The sequence below is a fragment of the Ovis canadensis genome, chromosome 2, assembly GCF_042477335.2.
Source record: "Ovis canadensis isolate MfBH-ARS-UI-01 breed Bighorn chromosome 2, ARS-UI_OviCan_v2, whole genome shotgun sequence".
In the NCBI taxonomy this organism is placed as follows: domain Eukaryota; kingdom Metazoa; phylum Chordata; class Mammalia; order Artiodactyla; family Bovidae; genus Ovis; species Ovis canadensis.
The window spans coordinates 35902132-35927846 of record NC_091246.1 but is presented as its reverse complement, the minus strand read 5'-3'; the positions used below and the strand labels follow the sequence as shown (position 1 = coordinate 35927846).

General features: G+C 35.7%; 1 protein-coding gene across 12 annotated transcripts in view; it reads right to left on the bottom strand.

Annotated features, from left to right (window-relative positions):
- The window catches only part of KIF27 (kinesin family member 27), an 89777-nt gene that overhangs the window by 26273 nt on the left and 37789 nt on the right, over nucleotides 1–25715 (bottom strand). For 10 of the 12 annotated variants that reach the window (XM_069573912.1, XM_069573921.1, XM_069573916.1 and 7 more), the window contains 7 exons: nucleotides 23186–23355; nucleotides 22604–22707; nucleotides 21194–21349; nucleotides 17984–18189; nucleotides 13461–13658; nucleotides 4761–4871; nucleotides 1842–2018 (listed from right to left, as the gene is read on the bottom strand). In XM_069573912.1, coding sequence (XP_069430013.1) covers nucleotides 1842–2018; nucleotides 4761–4871; nucleotides 13461–13658; nucleotides 17984–18189; nucleotides 21194–21349; nucleotides 22604–22707; nucleotides 23186–23355 — 1122 coding nt within the window. The remainder of the gene's footprint in view (nucleotides 1–1841; nucleotides 2019–4760; nucleotides 4872–13460; nucleotides 13659–17983; nucleotides 18190–21193; nucleotides 21350–22603; nucleotides 22708–23185; nucleotides 23356–25715) is intronic. The other 2 variants (XM_069573917.1, XM_069573918.1) reach the window with 2 other exon arrangements.

Here is a 25715-nt window from a genome sequence, read left to right as displayed (position 1 = left end):
ACATCTATGCTGGATGAAAGGTAGGTTTTTAAATAAAGAGGCAGAGCTTATTCCATGATTCCACGACTGACCTCAGACTCAAGGTCAGCTGGAGGCAAAGGTTTGTGCAGAAAGTTTTTACAATTTAAAAAAATTGAAGTATAATTGATTTATAATGTCGTGCCAATCTCTGCTGTACAGTGACTCAGTTATATACATATATACATTATTTTTTATATAATCCATAATGGTTTATCACAGGACATTGAATATAGTTCCCTGGGCTATACATTAGGATCTTGTTGTTTATCCATTCTAATGTAATAGCTGGGATCTACCAACCCCAAACTCCAAGTCCATCCCTCCCCCACTCTCCCTTGGCAAACACAGGTCTATGAGTCTGTTTCTGTTTTATAAATAGGTTCATTTGTGCCATATTTTAGATCCCACATACAAGTGATATTATATGGGATTTGTCTTTCTCTTTGTAGAGAAAGTTTTCTTAAAGTCTAGGGCAAGTCAGCTTTATTTTCAGATGCTACTGTTGCTACTGCTATTATTAAAAAAACTTCTCCTGGTCCTTATAATACTTCTACAGTCATTTTTCAAAACCTGAAACTGAGGCAAAGTCCTTCATAAAACCAGTTATCTGAATGGCTCATAAAACCCAAGTCCTACAACAAAAATTTTTGTAAAGATACTCAAGTCTATAAGTAGAAAAATAAACAAATCTGTATTACACAAAGTCTTCTTTCTTTTGTAGGAATTGTAAGTAGTAGTATCAGTTCAGTTCAGTCACTCAGTCGTGCCGACTCTTTGCAACCCCATGAATTGCAGCTCGCCAGGCCTCCCTGTCCATCACCAACTCCTGCAGTTCACTCAGACTCACGTCCATCGAGTCCGTGATGCCATCCAGCCATCTCATCCTCTGTCGTCCCCTTCTCCTCCTGCCCCCAATCCCTCCCAGCATCAAAGTCTTTTCCAATGAGTCAATTCTTTGCATGAGGTGGCCAAAGTACTAGAGTTTCAGCTTTAGCATCATTCCTTCCAAAGAAATCCCAGGGCTGATCTCCTTCAGAATGGACTGGTTGGATCTCTTTGCAGTCCAAGGGACTCTCAAGAGTCTTCTCCAACACCACAGTTCAAACACATCAATTCTTCAGTGCTCAGCCTTCTTCACAGTCCAACTCTCACATCCATACATGACAACAGGAAAAACCATAGCCTTGACTAGACGGACGTTAGTCGGCAAAGTAATGTCTCTGCTTTTGAATATGCTATCTAGGTTGCTCATAACTTTTCTTCCAAGGAGCAGTAGTATAGTTGGATCATTTTCAAGTCTGTTCTTCCAGATTACCAATGTTCACTCAACCTTCACCCAATGTTCACTCTCTAATGGTACAGATTATTTTTAAAATATCCACTAAGGCTTCCATAGGAAATGGCAAGCAAGTTATTCTAAATGGTTTCATAGTTTCTGTTTGGGATAATAAAAAGTTTGGAAATAGATAATACTGATGTTGTAAACACTGAATATAATTAATGCTGATGAACTGTACACTTTAAAAATGGTCAAAATGGTAAATTTTATGTTATGTATAACACACTACAATTTTTAAAATATCACCAAAAGTTAATAATAGATAACTCATACTTGGTAGAAGACTGAACATTTTACTTCAAAACTGCAATAGATTTTACTGATGGTCATTAAATAAGCACTAATAAGCCAAATACACTGAAAACCAGAAAAGTTTTCTTTTGGTTTCTAACTTCACAGTGGTTTGATTTACCTTATAGAAAAATAAATCTCAATTTATATGGCTTACAACCAGAGTCAAAGAGCATATTAAATAGAATACCTGACTAGATCGCAACTTCTTACTTTCCAGGTGGCTCTTCTCCTGTAACAGGGCCTCTTTCTTTGAAACTATGGCCTCCCGTTTCTTTAAGTCTTCTTCCAGCTCCTCTAATTCTTGGCGTTGGTTCAGAACTTTCTCTACTTCTTCATCTAACCATTTCTTTTGTTTATCCAATTTCTACATTAAAAGTCCAAAGAAATGTTACAATTTGTTTTTCTTCACCATAAAATTTATATGGTAATAATATAACTTCAGACTAACTAAACACCTTAAATGAACATTTAAAAGCTATCTGGAACACCGTAAATGAACAGTGAGAATAACAAAAGTGTCTGTCCAAAACTGTCAAGAAGTGGTTCTAAGTTAACATCTTCCGTTGTTGTTTTATAAGGAGTTAAAATTTATTCCTTGAAAATGCTTGAGTCTGGGATTTTTAAGGCTGTCAATTTTCTTTATATATACTGAGAGTCAGTTCTGAGAACACGCTGGAAATCTTATCTGTTCCAGAGGTGCTTACCTCCATCTCAGCACTAATGAATGAGCTCCTTGCCTGACTGCAGGGATAAAGCTTTTTGCCTCTCTAGCCCCAGTGCCTGCTATACTGCCTTGCCTATGATTGACTCTCAATAAAATGTTATATGAATGACTGAATGAATTTCTGATTCAATTAACCAAGGAGGTGACTAAATGAATAGCCATAGTGGAAAGACATAGGTGATAAGGCATGAAAATCTACTCTGCATTGTAACCTGTCAACATCAAATAATTATAAAATAAATTGCGCTGTAAAGATTTTCAAAACAAGCATCTCAGTATTATCTTGAGCTAAGGGTACCTAGAAATAAGTACAAACAAAAATGTGAGTGGAATAACTGTCCAAGATGGACTCTACCAAGTGCCCATCTGCACTGGGACAGAGTAATGAAGCAATGCTTCCTAAATAACAAGAAAACAAATCAATATAGTATTATTTTCCAGTTCTTCTCAAACTTGATTAAAAAAAATACCTGTTCCCAGAAATCTATATTAAGACAATAAGACAGTGAATATGCATGAGAAAAAATGAGCAAAGTGGCCAAGGCAAAGTGAGATCCAGAGTCCAGGGCTCTGTAGTTTTTCATCCAGACCTAGATAGTATGGTCCTATAAGCAACAGCACATGTGAATAATACTAAACCCTAAAATAGCAGCTCTACAATTACTAGAACAGTAAAGATATCCCAGAACAATGACAGAAATACTTTAGTTTGATTATATCCAGCTCTATCTTAGAAACGCCACACATGAGACCCTATGAAGACTAGCAACTAAAACATATTCTACAAACATTTCTTGACTGAGTGGGGTTTGAAAGTTAAGTAAGAGATCTTCTGTAAGCTCCATTCCAATAAAAGAGAAACTAAAAAATGATGATTGTTGATAATAAATGCTGTATACAGCTAACTCCTAGGTATATGTATGCCAAAATGGAGGGTGGGATCGGTTCTATCTGAGAAATGGAAGTAACATCAATGCCTGCCTCAGAGTAGGCAATACTTTAGCTGTGCTTTGAGGACTGGGTGCTGTGCTGTGCTTAGTCACTCAGTCGCGTTGGATACTCTGCGTCCCCATGGACTGTAGCCCGCCAGGTCCAGGGAAGCCCTTGAGGATTGGGTAGCAGTCTGCTAACATAATAGGTGTTTTAGAGCAACAATAATAAATGAATGAATTTTCCTGCGCTGGAAATAATAAAGTTATGATCTGTGCAATTCACAGTATCTTAGTAAGTTTTCTGAAAATTTCTTACTTTGTCTCTTCTCTCTTACAGTAAATAGTCCTACCACACAGTGCCGATTTTAAATACTTTCTTCTTATAAAAGAGTTTCATATCAAAACAAGGTCCTATTATAAGCTTTTTGGATAATCATATTGATTAATTTATAATCTTTAGAGTCAAATTCTGGAAAATGTTGTTTTAGAACACTAAAAAGCAGGAAGGTTTTTTTTGGTTTGTTTATTATTTTAACCCAATAAAGTCAATGCCAGCTGTGAGAACCTATTATTGTATTCATTTAAATTTAGATTCTTAACATTTTGTAAAGCGGCGCTAACTATGCTATGCTTTCCTACCTCTGCTACTCCTCCACATACCCTTCCACCCAGAAATAATATTACCAGGCATGTCAGAGAAAGCTCTTTAACTAATTTCTAAAAAGCACTAGTAAACTGAGAACACATGCATGTCCTAAATCTTACTGTTAAAATATTAATATATAAGACTTAAGAAGAGCAAATAATATTTTCAGAATTAGGTTGATGCATTTGCATTTGAGGGTAATTATAGTTTTATGTACAGTAATTTTTAAGACTTTTAGTACTGTGATTCCTAATTTACATAAAATTTTGTTTCTCTGAACTTTGATATTAATTTATTAATTTCATTTTTTAAATGTGGCATTAAGACAATAGCTTTTTAATATATGACATATGGTGCATATACAATTTGGTTGTGTTTGAGTAGAGAACTCTTTTTGTTAGAAATATATCTGTTTCCAGAGGAATAAACCAGTCTTGACATAAGGATAAACACAATCTAGTTTTCATGTTTACATTTCACAACATTCAAATAAACTCATTTCTACTGAAGTAAGAATACAGCATTCATGTTGATGTTTGGTAGAAACCAACACAATACTGTAAAGCAATTATCTTTCAATTTAAAATAAACAAATTCAAAACAAAACAAAAGTACAGCAAATTTCTGGATGAGAAATTAATTTTTAATAACAGAAATGTTTCAGGAGAAATATTAGAAATTTTGTACTCCAGTGGCAAAGTCTAGTGTTTGAAGATTTCATTTAGAGTCCACCTCTTTTTACGTCTACTTAGACAATCATCAAATCGAAAAGAAACCAGGAAACACTAAATAGAATTGACAAACCTGGAGTTGGTCTATACTTCCAAAAGAACCTTTTCTCCTTTTCATCTTAAATGAATCAAGGTCCTCAGCTTTCAGTTTTAGATCTTTCTGTTCTGTTTTTAACTGCAGTTCCTATAGAAAACAGGAATTTAAATCACCTTATTGCTTTTACTACATGGCCATCATTAAGTATTTATGCAGATAATCAATTTAATACTTACTTTCCTACTTGCAAAGAGAAAGAAAACAAGTAGATGAAGCTTGGGGCTATTAAGGAAGAAAATAATGTTAGCCCTTCATTCAAGCAATAAAATCTCACAGCAAAAATCAGCATTTACTAGGAAAGCTAGGTATTTTTTTCATTTTTCGCCTGTTACAAATTATAGTAACAGGGGTAACAGTATGAAAATTATAAATCCACTTTTCTCTTGCCTTTCTGAGTTCATTACCTTCAGTGAGTCCACACAAGGTACCCATATACAACAGGGATATTAGAATTTATCACAGGAGAAATGTAAAAAGAAAAGTAATACTCAGGTTCCAGCATTCAAAACTCAGATTTTGCAGCATGAGAATAGTCTTTCAAGACTGATCATGGTCCTCTGAAGAGTATTTTCCAAATTCCTTCAGTTTCCATTCACATCTTAAGGGTCAAGTCAAGAGGGCCCATGTGTTCTACTGGGGTTTAGAGACGATGTTACTGTCCACCACCAAAGCTTAGCAGGAATCTGGAAGGAGGCCATGAACTCAAAGTGGGCTGGTCCGCACTGCTATTTCTTACTGGTCCATGATGGATAAGTACAGAAATTAAAAGTAAGTGTTTAGAACCTTTTACAACAATTCAACAGAATAATTTTATGTCTATTGAATCTAATAATTAAAAGATAGACTTATTGCATATTTTAATTTTTATTTCATTTTTCTACTAGTTCTTGTTTTACAAAGGTATTGGGCTCTGACAAATTCATAATAAAGTGAAAATTGTACCTTGTGTGTGTGTGTGTTAGTTGCTCAGTTGTGTCCAACTCTTTGTGACCCCATGGACTATAGCCCACCAGGCTTCTCTGTCCATGGAATTTCCCAGGCAAGAATACTGGAGTGGGTTGCCATTTCCTTCTCTAAAGGATCTTCCCCACCCAGTGATCAAATCCGAGTCTCCTGCATTGCAGGCAGATTCTTTACCATCTGAGTTACCAGGGAAGACCCCCAAATTGTACATTTTCCATAGGGAATTTTGGAAGTACTGAAAAAAAGGAAGTAAAAGGGAAGTCTACCATTTTCCAGGTCTGGAAATGGCAGAAAGGAGGAAAAAGAGAGTAAGAAATATGTGTGTCCCAGTTTTCCTCTTGAGTTTTGACCTAGGAAGGGGATAATAAGTAAAGGTGTCACTGAGGGCAGAGAGAATGGGGACTGCAGTGCAGAGGCTTCACACCCACATAAGTCCATGCAGTCTTGCTGAAAGAACAGAACTACGATCAGGGAACAGCAACTAATTAGACTCCTTGCACTTGGAGAATGAGGACGACGAGGTAAGGACAAATAGGGAAAAGAGACGAAGCCAAAGCTCCTCTACACTCTACACTAAACGTGAGACCAGTCTATAGACTATATTGGCTTCACACCAGGGGCCAGGAGGGAAAGGTGGAAAGGGAGAGCAGATTCCAGCCAGTCACATGCAAGAACCAAATGAAACTCAAGAAGTCCCTCCTCCTCAACTCCATGTGATGCAATAAAGCTGCACAATGGAACACCACATACACTAGAGCCTACCTTTGAGAAGCGTGGAGAGCAGGAAATTGAATATTCTTGTTCAAGAGAACTGAGAATTATTTGAAGAAAATGTCTAAACTATCAGAATAAGGTTTGAACAGATTGGATATTTGGTTAGTTCCTATGATATTTCCAGCAATTATTATGACATGGATTGGGCTAGTCAGGTTGGGAGAAGTGTCATAAAGAACACAAGGCTACTATAGATTCAATAAAGAAATTTTCTATGCCCACTTGAGTTGAATTATGGGTGAATTTAGACCCTCTTATATTTACTAACCATTAATTTTTCATGCTTCCCTATTGCTTGTTCACAGTTGTAATTCAGCTCCTGTCATAGTCACGGCGACTTTAGGATGCTGAAATAAAGGCATCTTATACCAGGGTTGACTCTCTGCTATTCGTTTTTCTACACATGCTTTGAAAGTATGTAACAGGTGATCTACTCCCCTCTTCTGTATGTTGCTCTAGACATTATTACCTTTACCACATATTGTAATCTCTAACATAATATTAAAATAACTGTCTACCAGGTACTATGCTATGCTTTTTACATCTATTTAATTATCCCATTTAATCCTCACAATAATCCTATGAAACAGATACCATTATAAATCCCATTTTACAGATGAGGAAATTGGTGCTTAGAGAAGTAAAAGTCCCATATCACACACTGATCCACAATTTCAGGGGTTCCCATACCTCTTCTTTACTATTTCTGTTAAGAACTGCTGCTCTAAGAAGAACCTATGCAGAAGTCCTAGTATTCACTGGAAATGGTTTAGTCAAGTGAAAAATGAAATGTTAGAAAGCTAGTTCTGAACAAGATGTCCCTTAGGACTCTAAGCAGATGCTGTTTTTGCATGAAGTAATAGAAATTTCAATATATCTTCAGGGCAGACTGTTCCTTTTCCTGAAATACTGAGAGAGATGGCTAGAAGGAACAAAATTACCCTAGATAAAGGTGTTAAGTTTTAGTTACCAGAAGAGTTGCATTTCAGCAGACTATGTATTCTACTCAAAAGCTTTCTTTTCCTTAAACAAAGATTTAGAGAGTGCTATGTCTTGTTGGTTTAAGCCAGGATTCGTGAGAGATGAGAAGCTGAGAAGCAAAGACCACAGGACTGAGAGGCAGGCCTGCTCCTCAGATTGGAGGAAGGACTGCAGCACACAGATCAGGCTGTTGGCAATGAATGAGAACTGACCATCAGAAGATTCAGCCTGTGGAACTTTTTAGTTCACTGGATACGGGTAAGGAAGAAGAGGACACAGTCAAGAGTGATTGATTAATTTCTAGTTTACTCAACTGAATGCACTGAAACGTCATGTAAAGTACACAAGAAAACTTTACTTTCTCCCCCATTAAGGGAGCAGGGAGGAAGAGTAGTGAGAAGATAAGTAAAAAAGATCCTGAATTCACCTATAAGTCAGTCAGTTCAGTCGCTCCATTGTGTCCAACTCTTTGCGACCCCATAGACTGCAGCACACCAGGCCTCCCTGTCTATCACCAACTCCTGGAGTTTACTCAAACTCACGTCCATTGAGTTGGTGACACCATCCAACCATCTCATCCTCTGTCGTCCCCTTCTCCTCCCACCTTCAATCTTTCCCAGCATCAGGGTCTTTCCCAATGAGTCAGTTCTTCACATCAGGTGGCCAAAGTATTGGAGTTTCAGTGTCAGCATCGGTCCTTCCAATGAATATTTAGGACTGATTTCCTTTAGGATGGACTGGTTGGATCTCCTTGCTGTCCAAGGGACTCTCAAGAGTCCTCTCCAATACCACAGTTCAAAAGCATCAGTTCTTTGGTGCTCAGCTTTCTTTGTAATCCACTCTCACATCCATACATGACCACTGGAAAAACCACAGCTTTGACTAGACAGACCTTTGCTGGAGAAGTAATGTCTCTCCTTTTTAATATGCTGTCCAGGTTGGTCATAACTTTCCTTCCAGGAGTAAGTGTCTTTTAATTTCATGGCTGCAATCACCATCTGCAGTGATTTTGGAGCCCAAAAAAATAAAGTCTGACACTGTTTCCACTGTTTCCCCATCTATTTGCCATGAAGTGATGGGACCAGATGCCATGATCTTCGTTTTCGGAATGTTGAGCTTTAAGCCAACTTTTTCACTCTCCTCTTTCACTTTCATCAAGGGGCTCTTTAGTTCTTCTTTGCTTTCTGCCATAAGGGTGGTGTCATCTACATATGTGAGATTATTGATATTTCTTCTGGCAATCTTGATTCCAGTTTGTACTTCATCCAGTCCAGCATTTCTCAAGATGTACTCTGCATATAAGTTAAATAAGCAGGGTGACAATATACACCCTTGACATATTCCTTTCCAAATTTGGAAACAGTCTGTTGTTCCATGTGCAGTTGTTACTTGCTTCTTGACCTGCATACAGATTTCTCAAGAGGCAGGTCAGGTGGTCTGCTATTCCCATCTCTTGAAGAATTTTCCACAGTGTGTTGTGATCCATACAGTCAAAGGCTTTGGTATTAAGATATTAAGAAGAGGTAGAAGAATATATACAAGAACTATACAAAAAATATCTTCATGACCCAGATAATCCCAATGGTATGATCACTCACCTAGAGCCAGACATCCTGGAATGTGAAGTCAAGTGGGCCTTACAAAGCATCACTATGAACAAAGCTAGTGGAGGTGATGGAATTCCAGCTGAACTATTTCAAATCCTAAAAGATGATGCTGTGAAAGTGCTATACTCAATATGCCAGCAAATTTGGAAAACTCAGCAGTGGCCACAGGACTGGAAAAGGTCAGTTTTCATTCCAATCCTAAAGAAAGGCAATGCCAAAGAATACTCAAACTACTGCACAATTGCACTCATCTCACACACTAGCAAAGTAATGCTCAAAATTTTCCAGGCCAGGTTTCAACAGTACGTGAACCTTGAACTTCCAGATGTTCAAGCCGGATTTAGAGAAGGCAGAGGAACCAGAGATCAAATTGCCAACATCCACTGGATCATCGAAAAAGAAAGAGAGTTCCAGAAAAACATCTATTTCTGCTTTATTGACTATGCCAAACCCTTTGACTGTGTGGATCACCTATAAGACAACCCAATAAAGATGCCAATGGTTGGATATGTGAATCCATAGCTCTAACGGCAAATCTGGTATTAAGGATTAAACCTGGGAGTTGTCAGAGTTAAACTGCAGTCATGGGAAAAGAGATGAGATGTCACCCAGGCCAAAGTATGGAAGAAAAAGAGGACATAGGCTAGAGTCTGGAGTAATTCCCATAAGCAAAGAAACAATAGTGTAGGATAAGCTAGCAAAGACAAAGAACAAGCAATTAGAGAAGAAAAAATAACAAGGTAAATATAAGTTTACAAATGCAAAGGGGAAAATATCTCAAGATGGAGGAAGTGGTTAACTATGTTGAATGCAGTGTTAAGGACTTCAGTCACAGAGAGAGCACTGATGTACTTCTCAAGAGCTTGAAGTGAATGGCACCACCAAGACCCAGAAATCAGACTGGAGAAGACAAGAGAACAAATGAAAAGAAAAGAAACAGAATCAAATATAGTAAACTTTTCCAAGCAGTTTGGTTATAAAGGGAAGAAGAGAGAGACAGAAGTATAAAGTTGATGAAGAATAATTTTCGGATGAGAAAAATCTAAGCTGTTTAAAGAAAGAATCTAGCAGAAAAAGAAAAGCCGGAAATATAGGAACAGAAAAAGACATAAATGAGATAAAGCACTAAGTGCTTAGCACAGTATTGAATGAAGATAAATAATAAATGTTATTTATTTTCTATAATAATAAGTATCACAATATTAAGAATGAGTAACTCAAGAATATTAAGAAAGCAATTCCATTTACAGTAACATCTAAAAGAATAAAATATCTGGGAATAAATTTAGCCAAGAAGGTAAAAGACTAGCACACTAAAAATTTTAAAATACTATGAAAGAAATTAAAGAAGAAATGAAAAGACCACCCCAGGGATTCTTCCGTGACTAGGTGGTAGAGTCCACCTGCCAATGCAGTAGACACCGGTGCAATCCCTGATTCAGGAAGATCTGACATGCTGTGGAGCAATGAAGCCCCTGAAAAACAGCTACTGAGCCCTTGTTCTAGATCCCAGAAACTACAACAACTGAGCCCACACATTGCAACTAATAAGCCCTTGTGCCAAGAGCCCATGCTCCCCAATAAGAGAAGCCACTGCAATGAGACACCTGCTCACTGCAATGACGAGTAGCCCTTCACTTACCACAACTACAGAAAAAACTCCAGACCAATTAAGACTCAGCATAGCCAGAAAATGAAATAAATAAATAAATAAAATGGAGAAAATATTAAAAATAAAAAAAGACACCCCATGCTCCTGGATAAGAAAACTTAATATTGCCACGATGCCAATACATCGTGTATGCCAATACATCTGAGACCTACACAGTCAACACAATCTGTATCAAAATTCCAATGACCTTTTTGCCAAAATGGAAAAGCTGACCCTTAAATTCATATGGAATTGCAAAGGTCCTTGAATAGCCAAAACAATGCTGGAAAAGTACAAAGTTGGAGGACTTAATTCCCAATTTCAAAATCTACTGCAAAGCTACTGTAATCAAAACAGTGTGTACTGGCACAAGGACAGACACAGAAACAAATGGAATAGAACTAAATGTTTAGAAACAAATTCATAGATCTATAGTCAACTGATTTTTGACAAGGGTACCAAGTCCATTCAACAGAAAAATAACTGTCTTTCAATAGATGGTGCTAGAATTCCACATGCAAAAGAATGAAGGTAGTCCCCTACCTCACAACACATACAAAAATTAACTCAAAATGGCCCAAGGACCTAAACACAAGAGCTAAAACCATAAAACTCCAGAAGACAACACAGGGGTGGTTAAGTCCTTATGACCTTAGATCTGGAAATTAATTCTTAGATATGACACTAAAAGCACAAGTGAAAAAAAGGAAATATAGATAAACCGGAACATCATAAAAATGTAAAACTTTGGCACATCAAAGAATATTATCAAGAAAATGCAAAGATAATCTACAGAATGCAGAAACCTATTTGGAAGTCATGTATCAAAGTTTAATGTCCAGAACAGAGTGAATTCCCACAACTAGTTACAAAAGACAATCCAATTTAAAAAGACAACTTCAAAAGACTTTTCTCCAAACAAGATACACAAATGGCCAATAAGCATATGAAAAGATGTTCAATATCATTAGTCAATATGGAAATACAAATCAAAATCATAATGACATTCCACTTCACATGTACTTGGGTGACTATAACAAAAAAGAAAGAGAAAATAAGTGTGGATGAAGATGAGAAATCAGGCCCCTCAAACATTGTTGGTGAGAATGTAAAATCGTGCTGTCACTATCAGAAACAGTTGGTGGTTCCTGAAAAAGCTAAGCATAGCATTAGCATATGACCCAGGGATTCCACATCAAGGTATTTCAAGTCCAAATTGAAAGCAGGGACATGAACAGTTACTTCTATGCCAATGTTTATCACAGCACTATTCAACAGCCAAAAGGTGGAAACAACCCAAGTGTCTATCAGATAAATGTAGAAAAAAAATGTTGTGTATGTATGTAATGGAATATTACCCAGTCCTTTTTATAAAGGAATGCAGTTCTGATATATACAACAACATGGCTGAACCTTGAAAACTTTATGCTAAAATGAAATAAGCCAGACACAGGACAAATATTGCATGATTTCACTTTTATAAAATGTTGAGAATAGGAAAATTCATAAATATAGAAGTAGATTAAGATTACCAGGCGCTGGGGGAAAGAGGGCGGAAAAGGGACTCACTGCTTAATGGTTACTGAGGGTGATGAAAAAGTTTAAAAAAAGATAGAGACAATGGTTGCACAACACTGTGAATGTAATTAATGCCATTGAATTATATGCTTAAACAAGGTAAAAATGTTCAATTTCATATTATATTTTACCACAGTTTATAAAAATCAATGATGTAATATACCAAAACTCACTGAACTATGTATACACTTTACACTGGTAAACTGTATGATATGTGAAGTATATCTCAATAGTGTTTAAAAAAAAAAATAAAGAATCAGTAACTTGGCTTAAATGCTCTTTAAGTTCCCTTTCATGTCTAAATTCTGTCATTCTTTTTTCTAAGGTCTGAGAATATGTTACTTTCCTAAGTTTAAAATCTAGGAAACCTCCAATTATGTCCCAAACCTTGGGTTCGGCTTAACATTTCAATAGAACAGAGCCTGGTACACAGTGCTAGATAAGTGTTCGTTATTGTTGTTATTATGATTATTATCAGCCTCCTTTTCTTCAGAAGAGCCCTACTGAGGCAAGTATGATAAGGATATTTAAGAATTAACAGACACAGAGAGGGTAAGTGATTTTCCCAATAAATGGTCCAGCCAAGAATGAGAGAGTTGGGATTTGAACACACACTAGCCAAGCTCCAGAGCCTGGGCTGATACCACTAGTTCCTCCCAGCCTACAACTGCTAGGCACAGAGGTCTGATCACTTTTCTGCACACTAGGAATGAAATGGTACCATCATTTTTACCTCGTACTTTTTCCTATGCTGATACCTGGACAAGGCATGTCAAAGCACTTTGAAAATGGGAAATCCTAGTCAAATGTTAGATATTTTTTAGAAAGTCAGCTTCATAAATTTATGTTTTTGACAGCCTCAACTGAAGTTAAGGTCCTAGTTAGAGAAATTATCATTGCACTTTCTTTCGTGAAGTCAAAGCCTTCAAGACAGTACTCAGAATTCAATAAATAGCTTTTACTATGTAGATCAACAAAGTTTTAAGGTGAATGGGAACAGCAGCCAAGGACAGGCCAAGGTTAGATACTTCACAAGCCAACTGAATCAAGACCTTGGTTTCATTAGCTCTGAGCCATTGAACATTTCATATTATGCTTAGCAGGAAAGTATGACAATATTACTTTGATTTTTTGTTGATCCCGCTTAATTTCTGCATCCAGTTGCTTCCTTTTTTCGTTTTCTTCTCGAAGTCTTTTTTGCAGCTGTACCTTTTGATATTTCATGTGATCTACATTCTGCTCTAGTTCATTAGCACGTTTCTCATTTTGGATTGACAGTGATGCCAATTTCTTACTATTTTGATGCTTTCTCTGTAAGACCTGGATCACATGGAATATTTAAAAATGAAAAAGTGCATTTCTCATATCCTTTCAGTGAACTTAAAACTTTTCATTTAATTACACATGTTGGCATTTCTTCCTAGATTTTAATTTATTCTTGACAGTTTCACAATTGTTTTCTATATTTCTACTTTTACAATCAGTCAACTATCATAATTTTCACAAGATGTAAAGAATGATGAACCTTCCTGGTGCTGGCAGCCAAAAAGAACAAAACCAACATCGCTGCTTCTTTTTTTGAGTGTTTTAATTTAAATATACTTTATGTACATAATAAAAATTAAAACAATACAAAACTGAACTTACATTTAAAAAGACACATCTCAGATGGCTAATCTACCTGTCCTGCTTCCTGAAACAGTATTCTTTGAGAAATAATTTATATGCATATAAATAACTTTATGTATATATATTCTAGGTAGACTATTCTCCACCTCCTTTTTTTCTATATAATTTATCTTGTTCTTTCTATGTGACTGTATAGTATTCTATTGTACTCATATTTAAAATCCAGCTATAGCCTAAATCATTAATCCCTGAGTTAAAATGATCAGAAATGATACCATTTTCCCAGACAGTAACCATTATAATTATTTTAATTATCATAAATAAAGTTTTCCTCTCTAGCAAAAGTTATCCATAGACAGCACTAAAAATCTGTGAACATCTGTGAAGAGCTTACTGTACTAATATAAAATACCAGTGTTTCAATTTAATCTTGATCAAACAAACATAGATTTGTATTACGTACTTTAGCATTACACTAAGTATATCTCACATGAAATAAAGTTAAGGTGAGGTTATTTGTAAGTTATGCAAACTACAATTAATTATTTCCTTTATCTTGGCAATAAACTGCTGGGGGAAAAAATTTTGTTTTAATTAAGTATTCACAGATGCATTGTAGCTTAGGAGCAGGGCTATTCAAAGGGTGGTCTGTGGACCAGTACCAGTCACAGACTGCTGTCAGCCTGCACCATGAAGGACATTATTAGACTCAGCTGATGGTGTTTCTATACAAGACTTTTTTTGATGAGGGAAGCTGTGCTCATATTTACCTTTATCCCGCTGTAGACCAATAATGAACAATCTGCAGTGGACTACTTTGAGTACTACTAGCTTGGATGCCACAGAACTCTGCAGTTTCCCAAGCCTGAATTTGGACCCTGGTTTTGTCACTTATTTTTGACAGTAATTGCAATATTGGAGCAAAAATGTTAATATTAGTACTGTAGTGTCTTTTCCACATGATATTGAAAACATCAGTCTAAGTACTGATAATCTTATTTAAAAGTGAGATAGGTTGTCATCGTCTTGTGCTTATTCCACAGATGCTCAAATGTGGAATGTGCACTCTGTTAGCATTAAAATATTAATACAACATATAATGCTATATATATATATATAAAGGCAAAGAACACAGATTTCAGATTTTTTAATTAAAACAAATTTAAGTTTTAAAAACTAAAATAACTTCATTTTACCAATAAAACAACTAGTATTTCAATATTTTTAAATGGTATGAACTGTTAGTGTACCAAAAACCACTTTTATCATCACAATTATATGACTATGAGTAAGTTATTCTACCTTCATAAACCTGTTTCCTCATTTGTAAGCATGTAAAAATACACACTTTAAAGGATTAAATAATATATACAAAACATCTTGTGTGTATAGAGCACTTTGTAGACACTTAACTATCACCATCCTTCTTCTCCCTACCACCATCCTTGTCCTCTTGAGCATCCCCAGCTATGCATGTATATAGCAAAGGTACAGAAATTTCTAAAACTACAAGGGAAACTTATTTAGGTCCTTGGCCTATCAGAATTTCTTTTGAACTTAAGTAAATTCTTTCCTTTCCTTATCAGTACTTTCAGCAGAAAAAGTTACACAGCAAGAAACATGGAAAACAAAAAAGGACATGATAATTCACAAACACTATAAATAATCCTTCATGTAATCTTTTAATCTCAATCATAAAAATAATCTTTGCTAAATCCACAAATAAGGCTTAAGGTATAGATTTATATGGCAAACATAATAACCTCCATAGAAAAATAATAATTTTGGCTGTAACCTACTTAGAAAAATAATAATTTTGGCTATCTCAAGGAAATTGGGAAAAAACACAGACACGTGAAGACTAAACAATGTGCTACTAAGCAACCAATGGGTTCACAAAGAAAAGAATCAAAAATACCTTGAGACAAATGAAAATGGAAACACAACTGTCCAAAATCTATGGGACACAGCAAAAGCAGTTGTAAGAGGAAAGTGGACAGCGATACAGGCTTACATCAAGAGACAAGAAAATCTCAAATAAACAATCTTCTAACATTACACCTAAAGAAACTAAGAAAAGAATAGCAACCAAAGCCCAGAGTTAGTAGAAGAAAGAAAACAATAAAGATCACAGTAGAAATAAATAAAATAGAGACTAAAAGAACACAACAGAAAAGATCAATACTAAGAGCTGGTTCTTTGAAAAGATAAATAAAATTGACAAGTTAGCCAGGCTCAGCAAGAAAAAAAGAGATAAAATAAAATCAGAAATGAAAGAGAATTTGTTTCTGGATTTGTATTCTGATGCCACAGAAATGCTGTGGTGTGAAGAGTCTTCAGAGTCCCTCAGACAGCAAGGAGAGCCAAGCAGTTCATCCTAAAGGCAATCAGTCCTGAATATTCATTGGAAGGCCTGATGCTGAAGCTGAAACTCCAATACTGTGCCTACCTGATGCGAAGAACTGACTCGTTGGAAAAGACCCTGATGCTGGGAAAGACTGAAGGTTGGAGGAGAAGGGGACAATAGATGAGATGGTTGGATAGCATCACCGACTCAATGAACATGAGTTTGAGTAAATGCCAGGAGTTGGTGATAGACAGGGAGGCGTGGCATGCTGCAGTCCATGGGGTCGCAAAGAGTCAGATACGACTGAGCAACTGAACTGATCTGAACCACAGAAATACAAAGTATCATAACGGACTATGATTAATAATTATAAACCAAAAAATTGGATAACCTAGAAGAAATGGATCAATTCCTACATACCTACAATCTTCCAGGACTGAATCATGAAGAAATAAGAGAATCTGAACAGACTGATTACCACGAGACTGGTTCTTATTGATTCTGAGTATAAGAATTACTATCAGGACTAAAACTAGGATATAAACCTATGAAATTATTAATTTCATAATAATCACAAAAGAAAATTCTTAATTGTTTTGTTCTACTAATGTTTTGTTAAAATGAGTACTTTGTTAGATATCATAGCCTTAATTTAAATGGTTGAGAAATAAAAAAGAATTGATCCCAAGACTCTCTGAGGTGAATTGCTAAGGGAAAATATGTATTCAGAAGGAAAGTGCAAAGTGTCAAATCATGTTATTTTAACTTGGTGTTGACTTGAGGGCTACTTAAGTAAAAAGAACCTTTAATGGTGACATCCATATATTTTAGGTAGCATTAAAAACTCTACAAGGAGGGACTCTTGCTCTATTCACTTTTGCATCCCCATCTAGAATAGAACCTGGTACACAGGAGGTGTGCAATGAACTCTTATCTTGTTTAAAGAAAATAACTGTGGCATAGTTAAAAAACAGACAACTAATGCGCTGACTAGGTTAACTACAATTTCATTCCACCTACAGTGGAAACAATATGAAAGCAAAAGATTATGAATCAAAAGAAATGGAAAAGGCATTTTAGCAAATTCACTATAAGCAGACTAACAAAGCACTCTGACCATACCAAAAGCATTTGGGAGTAACTTCATATACAGTAACTCCCTGTAATGGAGTATTTCTCATAGAATGTAAGTTTTTAACTCTAGCTATATTTGGGGTTATAGCGAAGTCCAGCATTAGGGAATTAAGAATAAGATGCAGTAGTGCTCAGTTACTAACCTTTCTTAAACCAATCAGTTATAATTTCAGAAAACTATCTGAAAGTTATCATTGTTGAACGTCAAGAAAGTGCTATATACATACCAGATGTTTTATATATGATTATTTAATCATTAGTTACTCTTTCATCCTTCAGAAAATAACACTATTTCTGTGGTTATCTTCATTTATAATCATATGGTTTTGATAAAAAGGTTAAAATACACTTCTTGAATGAAGAAATATACTACACAGACTAAAACCATGCAAACCCACCAGCATACTGGAAAAGAAAACTTGCCTTCCAGTTCTTCTAATAAAAACTGAATCCTACTTCTTTCCTAACTAGGTATAAGAATCCTCAAAAGCAGGAAGCCTTATATAAGTTTTCTCAATTACATTTTTTAAATTACCTGGATTCTTAGCTTAGCGGCGTCCATTTTTCTACGGAATTCCTTCTGTAATTTTACCTTCAAAGCAACATCAGAAAGATCTTTGTTTTCCAGCTCCTGTAGTTGCTTTTCTGTTTCAGTTAATTCCACTTTTGCCTGTTCTGCTTCATGTTCAAGTTTTGTTACTTTCAGAGAATACTGCTTGCTTACTGACTTGGCATCATTACCTTCATAATAATAATAATAGTAATAACAATTATAAATTATGTTTAAAAAGTAAGTAAAACACCAAAAACATAAAATTTCCCTACTCTTAAAATGCTGGCCATGTAACTATTTAAGGCATGGCATTAAAAACCCAGCTGTCCCTTCACATCCCAGTCAAACACAACTTGTCATCTGGGCTCTTGAGAATGAGATCCTTAATGACTGTCCCCATCTGGTGTCATTCAGTCTTCTTTCTGGTTCATCTTTTGTTCTGAATTTGCAGTTTACCTTTGCAGGCATCAAACTCTAGTTAGAAAGGTATGTGGGATGACTCTCTGGCCCCTGGCTTACTATAATTTGTCTTCCTACTACCCATAATCTATCTCTGAATTCTCTTTTTTTCACTATTATGAAAATTTTTCAACATACCAAATGTAGGGAAATAATCCTTATAATGAATCTCCATCACCCAGATTCAAGAGTTACCAAGATTTTGCCACTGCTTTTTCATCTATGCCTTTTTTCTTCTTTTATTTACTTAAAAACTTTAAGACAATTCCAGATGTATAACATTACCTATGTATATTAATACTTTAATAAGCATTTATACAGAATATGGAAATAACCAAAAGTCATTATCATACCTAACAATGTTAATATCTACCAGTCCCTATTCAGACTTTCCCAATGGTCTCAAAATGTCTTACAATTAGCCTATGTTTTTTCAATTAGTCTATTTTAATCACAATCCAAACAAGGTCACAATATATCTTATTGTCATGTTTCTTAAGAAGCCTTTAATGTAGAGCTGGTTCCCTCTCCTTTTTCATCTCCTTTTTTCACATTTTAATATCTCTGAAATCAGAGATATTTGAACTTGTTAAAGATAAATTTTTTTGAAATGCTTTTCTTATATTTAGAACATAGAGAAAAACAGAATATAAATATTGTTTCTGTATCTCTTTTCATTCTAAGCCCAGCTACTGACCCTGAAAACTTGGTTCTGATTTATTCTGAATAGTCAGCTATCCCTGGACTAGCAAACCCATGGCAGTGGAAAGTAAGAGTCTAGAGCTCATAGGAGGAATAATCATAGGGTCCAGTTGTTATACTGGTATACTGAAAGTCTCTTAATTTTTAATAAAAGTTTGTTAATTTTAATAAATTAAAATCTTTTAATTTAAAAAATCTCTGAATTTTAAAATTCTTTAACTTTCTAATAAAATCTTTTAATTTTTTATTAATTTATTTTTAAAGTAAAAATTTTTAATAAAAATCTTTTAATTTAAAAATCTCAATTAATTAATTATAAATTAGTACATGTAAGTTGTTTTCTAGCTCTACAATTCTGATTCTGACTAACTGTAAATGTTTTAGTGACTCTAAGATCCCAAAATTGTTTAATACACCAATATTTTATGAACCACTAAGAAAAACTACAGTACCAATTACACCATGATAAAATGCTAAAATGCCACTGATTTTTAAGATGCATTCTGATTTCAGAGATATTAAAATGTGAAAAAAGTATATATTAAAACTGATGAAATACAGTATAATTGTCATTGTTATTCATTTTGGCTGAAGTAGCTACTGTTTGGGGAAGTCTTCAGTGAAAGGGCTTTGAAAAGGAAGTACACATTGACCCTTCTGCTAAACATCATCTCTAAGGGTCTTCAGTAAGCTCCAAATTGTCCTCCATTCTAATGAGCAAGAAGAGAACCTGCTCAGTTTAAGTGCAGATATCCTCTATTTTAAGGCAACCAGGATGGGTATACCAGGCTACAAAAGTGTGCTTGCTAGATATCCCATGGTGGGATAACCTATCTGAAAGAAAATCATTTATTTTAGAGCAGTAAATATCCTCAAGTTCTATGCACACTACCCTGAAATCATGGGAATGCAGAAGCTATTTAAACCCCTAAACTGTTTCCTAGATTCACCTAAGGGAGGTTTATTGGCATCGATCCTGCCTACGAGGAAGGAGCACAATCAAAATCAAACACATGGGATAACTGGAGCTAGAAGGATGCACTGCCAGGAATGAGAAATGAAAATGCTTTGGACAGCATCTGTGTGTGTGTGTGTGTGTGTGTGTGTGTGTGCACGTGCTCAGTCATGTCTGACTATAGGGGAAAGGAAGTTGAGAAAGGAGACTGACAGCTAGAAAGCTAGACTGCAAGAAAGAAGTGGGAGAGGGAAGGCAAGTTTCTCCTCGCTGGCAGAGGATCTGGTACCCACAACTGCGTAGTCCGAGTGTGATTATAGTCCTGGGCTTGAAGAAGAGGAAGGTATTAACAGTATTTCCTTCAGTTCCCCCAAGAGACCAGAGAGTTGTTCTGAATTGGAACTGGGGAAAAGAAATGTTAGTGGTCTTATTCCTTCAATTCTTTACTGAATTTCATAGTAGTCAAGGCTTATACTTTGAGTATACTAGTTGGGGGAACCAAAAAACTTGAGGCGTGCATTTTAGAGTAAGCCTAATGGAGCTGGATGGTGAGGAAAGGTGGTGGTATATACACCCAACCTGGTAGAATTTGAGACTAAGGGGAGGAGCCGAAAGCCTGGCTCACTCAAGAGGACAGCTCTCAAGGACTAATCCTTACATCTTCAGAAAAACAAAAGTTATCTACAGTTAAAATACAAAGCTTGTAATTAATGTTAAAAACAAATTATTCAAGAAAGTAAAGACCAATAATTTAAAATAGGTATTTACTAAAATGAGTTAGGAAAACATCTCGGACATCTTATTTCCAGAAGCCAAGTATAATGTTTCTTTAAAAAGTGACAAAAACCATTAAAGACCACAGAGGTTGGTTAGGACAATTCATAGATAAAAGCAAACATAATAAAGTCCTTTTGATAATTAACCTCCACAAATTGGCTTTAGAGCACACCTTGCTATACCAAATTCCAGACTGACGTGGATAGTCCTGAGCATCAGAAATTAAAGTAAATGTTACAACATAAGCACCTTTAGAACCTTTTCTTTCTCCTATAAGCTGGTTCACAAGATACTATTACCTGTTTTAATTAATTCTTTAATCAGATCTTCCTTCATCTTGATGTTAATAGTAAGTTCTCTCATTTTTTGTTTAGCTTCAGTAAGTATGAGTTCTGAATTTCTTAATTTTTGCAAATTCAACTCTTGACTCTCCTGGAGACATTCAATCTTTAAATCTTGAAAAATAAAAGAAACAAAGCTGAGAAATAAAACTATCTGCTCAGAAACATTTAACAGAAGTAGAGTTTAAAAATAAAAAAAAGCAGACACAGAAGCAGTCTAGAAGTACCAGAGGAAGGGACAAACAGAGAAGGAAAAAAATGCCAACTGTGATTTTAGTTTTCCAGCTTACAGTGAGTTTTCCTTTCCTTAAAACATGTATATGCTCTAGTCATTTCCTGCAGGTTCTGACACAGTTTCTCATTGCTCTTAGATATTCTGCAATTTGACTTTTTCTCTAATCTGAGATACTTAAAAAAGCTATTAAATCTCCAGATGGGTAGAGGTTTTCATTTTTTTCCTACTAAGTTGTAGTTTTACTGTAATCAGAGAATGCATTCTATCCCAGACTAATCAGAACATGGCCCCATACTGTTTGTTACTGTCTTGTACCAGCATATAAATCGATTACCTCACTGTTTTAGTTCAGCTGAGACATTTTTCATAGTGAGACTTCCTCAATGAAGGAACTGGTGCACTGATGAATCACATTCTGACAAAAGTTTCTTACCTGGTTGTAGACCAGTAACAAACGGTTCAAGGATGGTGACTGTGGCACTTATCTATACTATTATATACTTTTAAAATCTATTTTCATTTCATGTTTTAATATTACATTCATAAGCTCTTAAAAAATATGCTATTTTCCAGTGTAGGACTTATTTACCATGTTATTTATATTCTCTGTACTCTGTGTTTTTACCACTCATAAGCCAAGAGAAATGAGCTAAAATCTCCTCATACAATTTTTGCAACATAAACATCTTTTATGCCATTTTTTAATGCATAAAATTTTCATCAGTTGTGAACATTACAAGCATCTGCTAGACTAATTGGCTCTAATGTCAAATACATCACTAATGGCAGGCATGGGTGCCAGTGAAGCAGTGAAGAAACACCCAGTAAATTACTTAAGATGGATTTTAAAGAAAGCAAGAGAGGGAAGTCAAACTCAAGTTTGAATATAAAATCCCCATTCTGAGAGATTTAGCCTATAACTCTATCTAGAACTGACTGGTGAAAAAGCTTTACTAAGGAAAGAACAAGAAATCAGGGCACAGAGCAGAGAACATAAAGGAAAAGCCAGGAAGGCACTCCAAACCAAGTTTCTGTCTCTGAGAATCCCTAGATGCTTCTTAAATTATTGCTTGAAGAAAAAGAGAAGTGTCTTATAAATATTAGATCTAAAGTACTCGAGAGAGTCTGTGTACCTTCATTCTCCAATCCTGACTTTTGTGTTTGATCCTGAATATCATTCAATTCAACAAGTGAACAAACAGAGCCTGGCTTCTGAATCCATGAGCAACTTCTACGTCTAAAAAAGGAAAAGGCCAGGACCAAAGGTAACTTGTCTGTTAGTCATTTTTAATCTGCCCTCAAATTAGTTTTCCTCCAAATTACTCTTTAAATTATGGCTTACATAAAATAAATGGAATTTACTAATATTTCAGCAAGTAAAGAGATACCCCCCACCATGTTGGACCCAGTGGAAAATTCATCATGTTTTTTGCCACTGTGGCAGCAGAATTAGGAAATCCAAAATCTTTTTCTCTGAAAATTAAACTACAATCACCATAAACATTCTAAAAACACAATTATTTTACAGATGTTAGACTGACGTGTTCAAATACTGGTTTTGTAACACATTAGTTGATAGTACATGTAGCAAAAACCACTTAACTCTTCTACTAAAATTTTTTTAATGTAAAAACCCCTCTATTTCTGTATATATTTACTGTATCATGTAATTATGCTTATTAAATCAGTCAATATTAATATATATATTAACATACCTAATTTCAGATTTCTCTTGGCCTTCTGACTCTTCATCATCACTGTTATCAGAAAATTGGCACTGGAGGACTTCATCCTGTTCTTCTAAGTGACCCAGCAGCATCTGACTTTGTGTTCGAAATCCCGCAACTAGTCGATCCAGAGAGTATACAGACGGACTTGTGTGGACCTTACAAGTGATTCCCCCACCCAACAACAACAAAAAAAAAGTGATTTTTTAAAGGGTCTATTTTTATCATATTGCTCAAAATGTGTTTTCTAAGAGGTTATTAGACAGGTACTCTTAAAAGAGCCAATCACTCAAAACGTACATTTCCCTCCCCGCACTGCCTACAAAAAAGTCAAAACTCATTTCACAATACTATTGTGTCTCATGGATATACATTTCTTTCAGAATCTACACAGTTCTCCCTCTTCTAGAAAGCTCTTCTGGTTTCAGTTATAGCTTCAGAGAAAAACAGCACTCAAAAGAATCATGAGTGAAAACATCACAGCTCTTGAACATAGCTCAGGCACTCCCCAACCCATGTGAAGCCCATACACAGTGTAATAGGGCACAACTGTTGCCCTGCCCCAAGCCTTCCCAGTTCTGAACACTTGGAGAATTGCAGTGTTGTTAAGGATCTGTAATTTTCCCCTAATCAAAATCCCACCACATGAAGAAATCCAGAACCACTGCCACTCGCTCTGCCAGGGTAAGATATTCCTGATTTGGAAATTCAAAAGTAACTCAGGCTTCACCTGTGGTAGTCAGGGATAGTTGATTAATGCCCTAGTAACATACTTAATATGTATCATGGGATAAGGAGATTTTCATGGGCTGCCTGCAAACTTTCTATATTATAACATGCTTCTATTGGCCTTAAGTTCTCAAAAATTTACCTTGGAAAACAACTATGAATTAGAAATTGCCTTTATTTTCATTTCTATTACCAAATGTTTCCTTTCTAGCCATGTCTCTGTAAGGGAAAGTGTTAGTTATTCAGTCATGTCTGACTCTTTGTGACACCATGGACTGTAGCCCACCAGGCTCTCCTGTCCAGGGAATTCTCCAGGCAAGAATACTGGAATGGGTTTGCCATTCCCTTCGCCAGGGATCTTCCTGACCCAGGGATCAAACCCAGGTCTCCTGCATTGCAGGCAGATTCTTTACCATCTGAGCCACCTATCTGTCTCTATAACCAAACCTCAAGGTAATTTACCGAAAAGGGTAAACAATAAGATCTCAGGGGAAGCATTCAATTTATTAATATAAATTATTATAAGCTACTAAATTACAACATATAGTAAAAATGTATATACCATATGGTGTTCAAGATTCAATTGATGGAGGTTTCTTCACATCCCCTCCCAGAAAAGCCTATCTGATACTGGATATTTCTCAATAACTGATTTTTGTGCCTCCACTGTTGGTCACCTAATAAGGCCATGTGTCGTATCAGCACCATGACGAATAGGGTAAAGTTTTCTAGGTGGCCTCCCAATTCTGGAATATGGGGGAGGGCAAGGGAGTTTATTTACAGAAGAACCAACTCAAGAAGTATTTATCTAACAAGCACATTGTACCAAGCATGGCCATTTGCATTATAACCAACAGAATTCAAGGTTTCTCTTTGCTGGCGGTGTGGGTAGGGGGCTGAGGAGGGGTTTATTTCAGGAGCAAATAAAACTTTCTGTTTAGAATCAAGTTTTGTTCTCCAGGATTTCAACTTGCTTTCAAATGTTCTTTTTACAAAGAAAATCAAATGACCCAGCTTAATAATGAAACACGTTTTGCCACAATGAGTAAACATTCAGAAAATTAATTCCTTAGCAGTCATTCCACACAAAAGAATGGCTTTTAACCTCTTCTGGCTCATAAAGCCTTCTATAATCTGTCCCCTTGCTACCTTAAGTGTTGGGTCCTGCCTTCTTTAGTTGCTTCTGCACTCCCTGCTCCCCAGAGAATACGCTTGCATTTTCAACCATATCCTAAATAACACTGGTCATAATGTAAGTACTCAATAAGCTGGGTAATAATTCAGATAATTGAGGTGTATCCAACTAAAAAACAATTTTTTTATTCTAATTGTGTTTTCTGAGAATTACATAGCAAGAGGACTGGACAGAACTTTAAAGATTAGAGTTCAACTCATCCCAGGTTTAACTCTTCTCTGTAATACTGCAAATTATCATTTAGCCTCTGCTTAAACAAATTCACTGTGGGGACCCTATTAAGCCCTGAGACCTCTAATATTATTTTGAGAATTTTCACTAATAAATCCCTCTTTATATTCCCTTAGCACTGCTTCTCACTGGTCCTAGTTCTAGAGACAAAGTCTAACAATAATGATTAAGCCTTCAAATACCTAAACACAGTCATTATGTCCCCTATAATTCAGACTAAATCTAGAGCTACTTCAAGATTTTCCCCAAGGTTCTATAATAACTTGGTTGTTTTCCAAAAATCATCTAATTTGACTTAAGGTGTTATACCCAGACTTGAAGGTAATATTCTCAATCATCATACATTAAGATAATCTCTTCTCA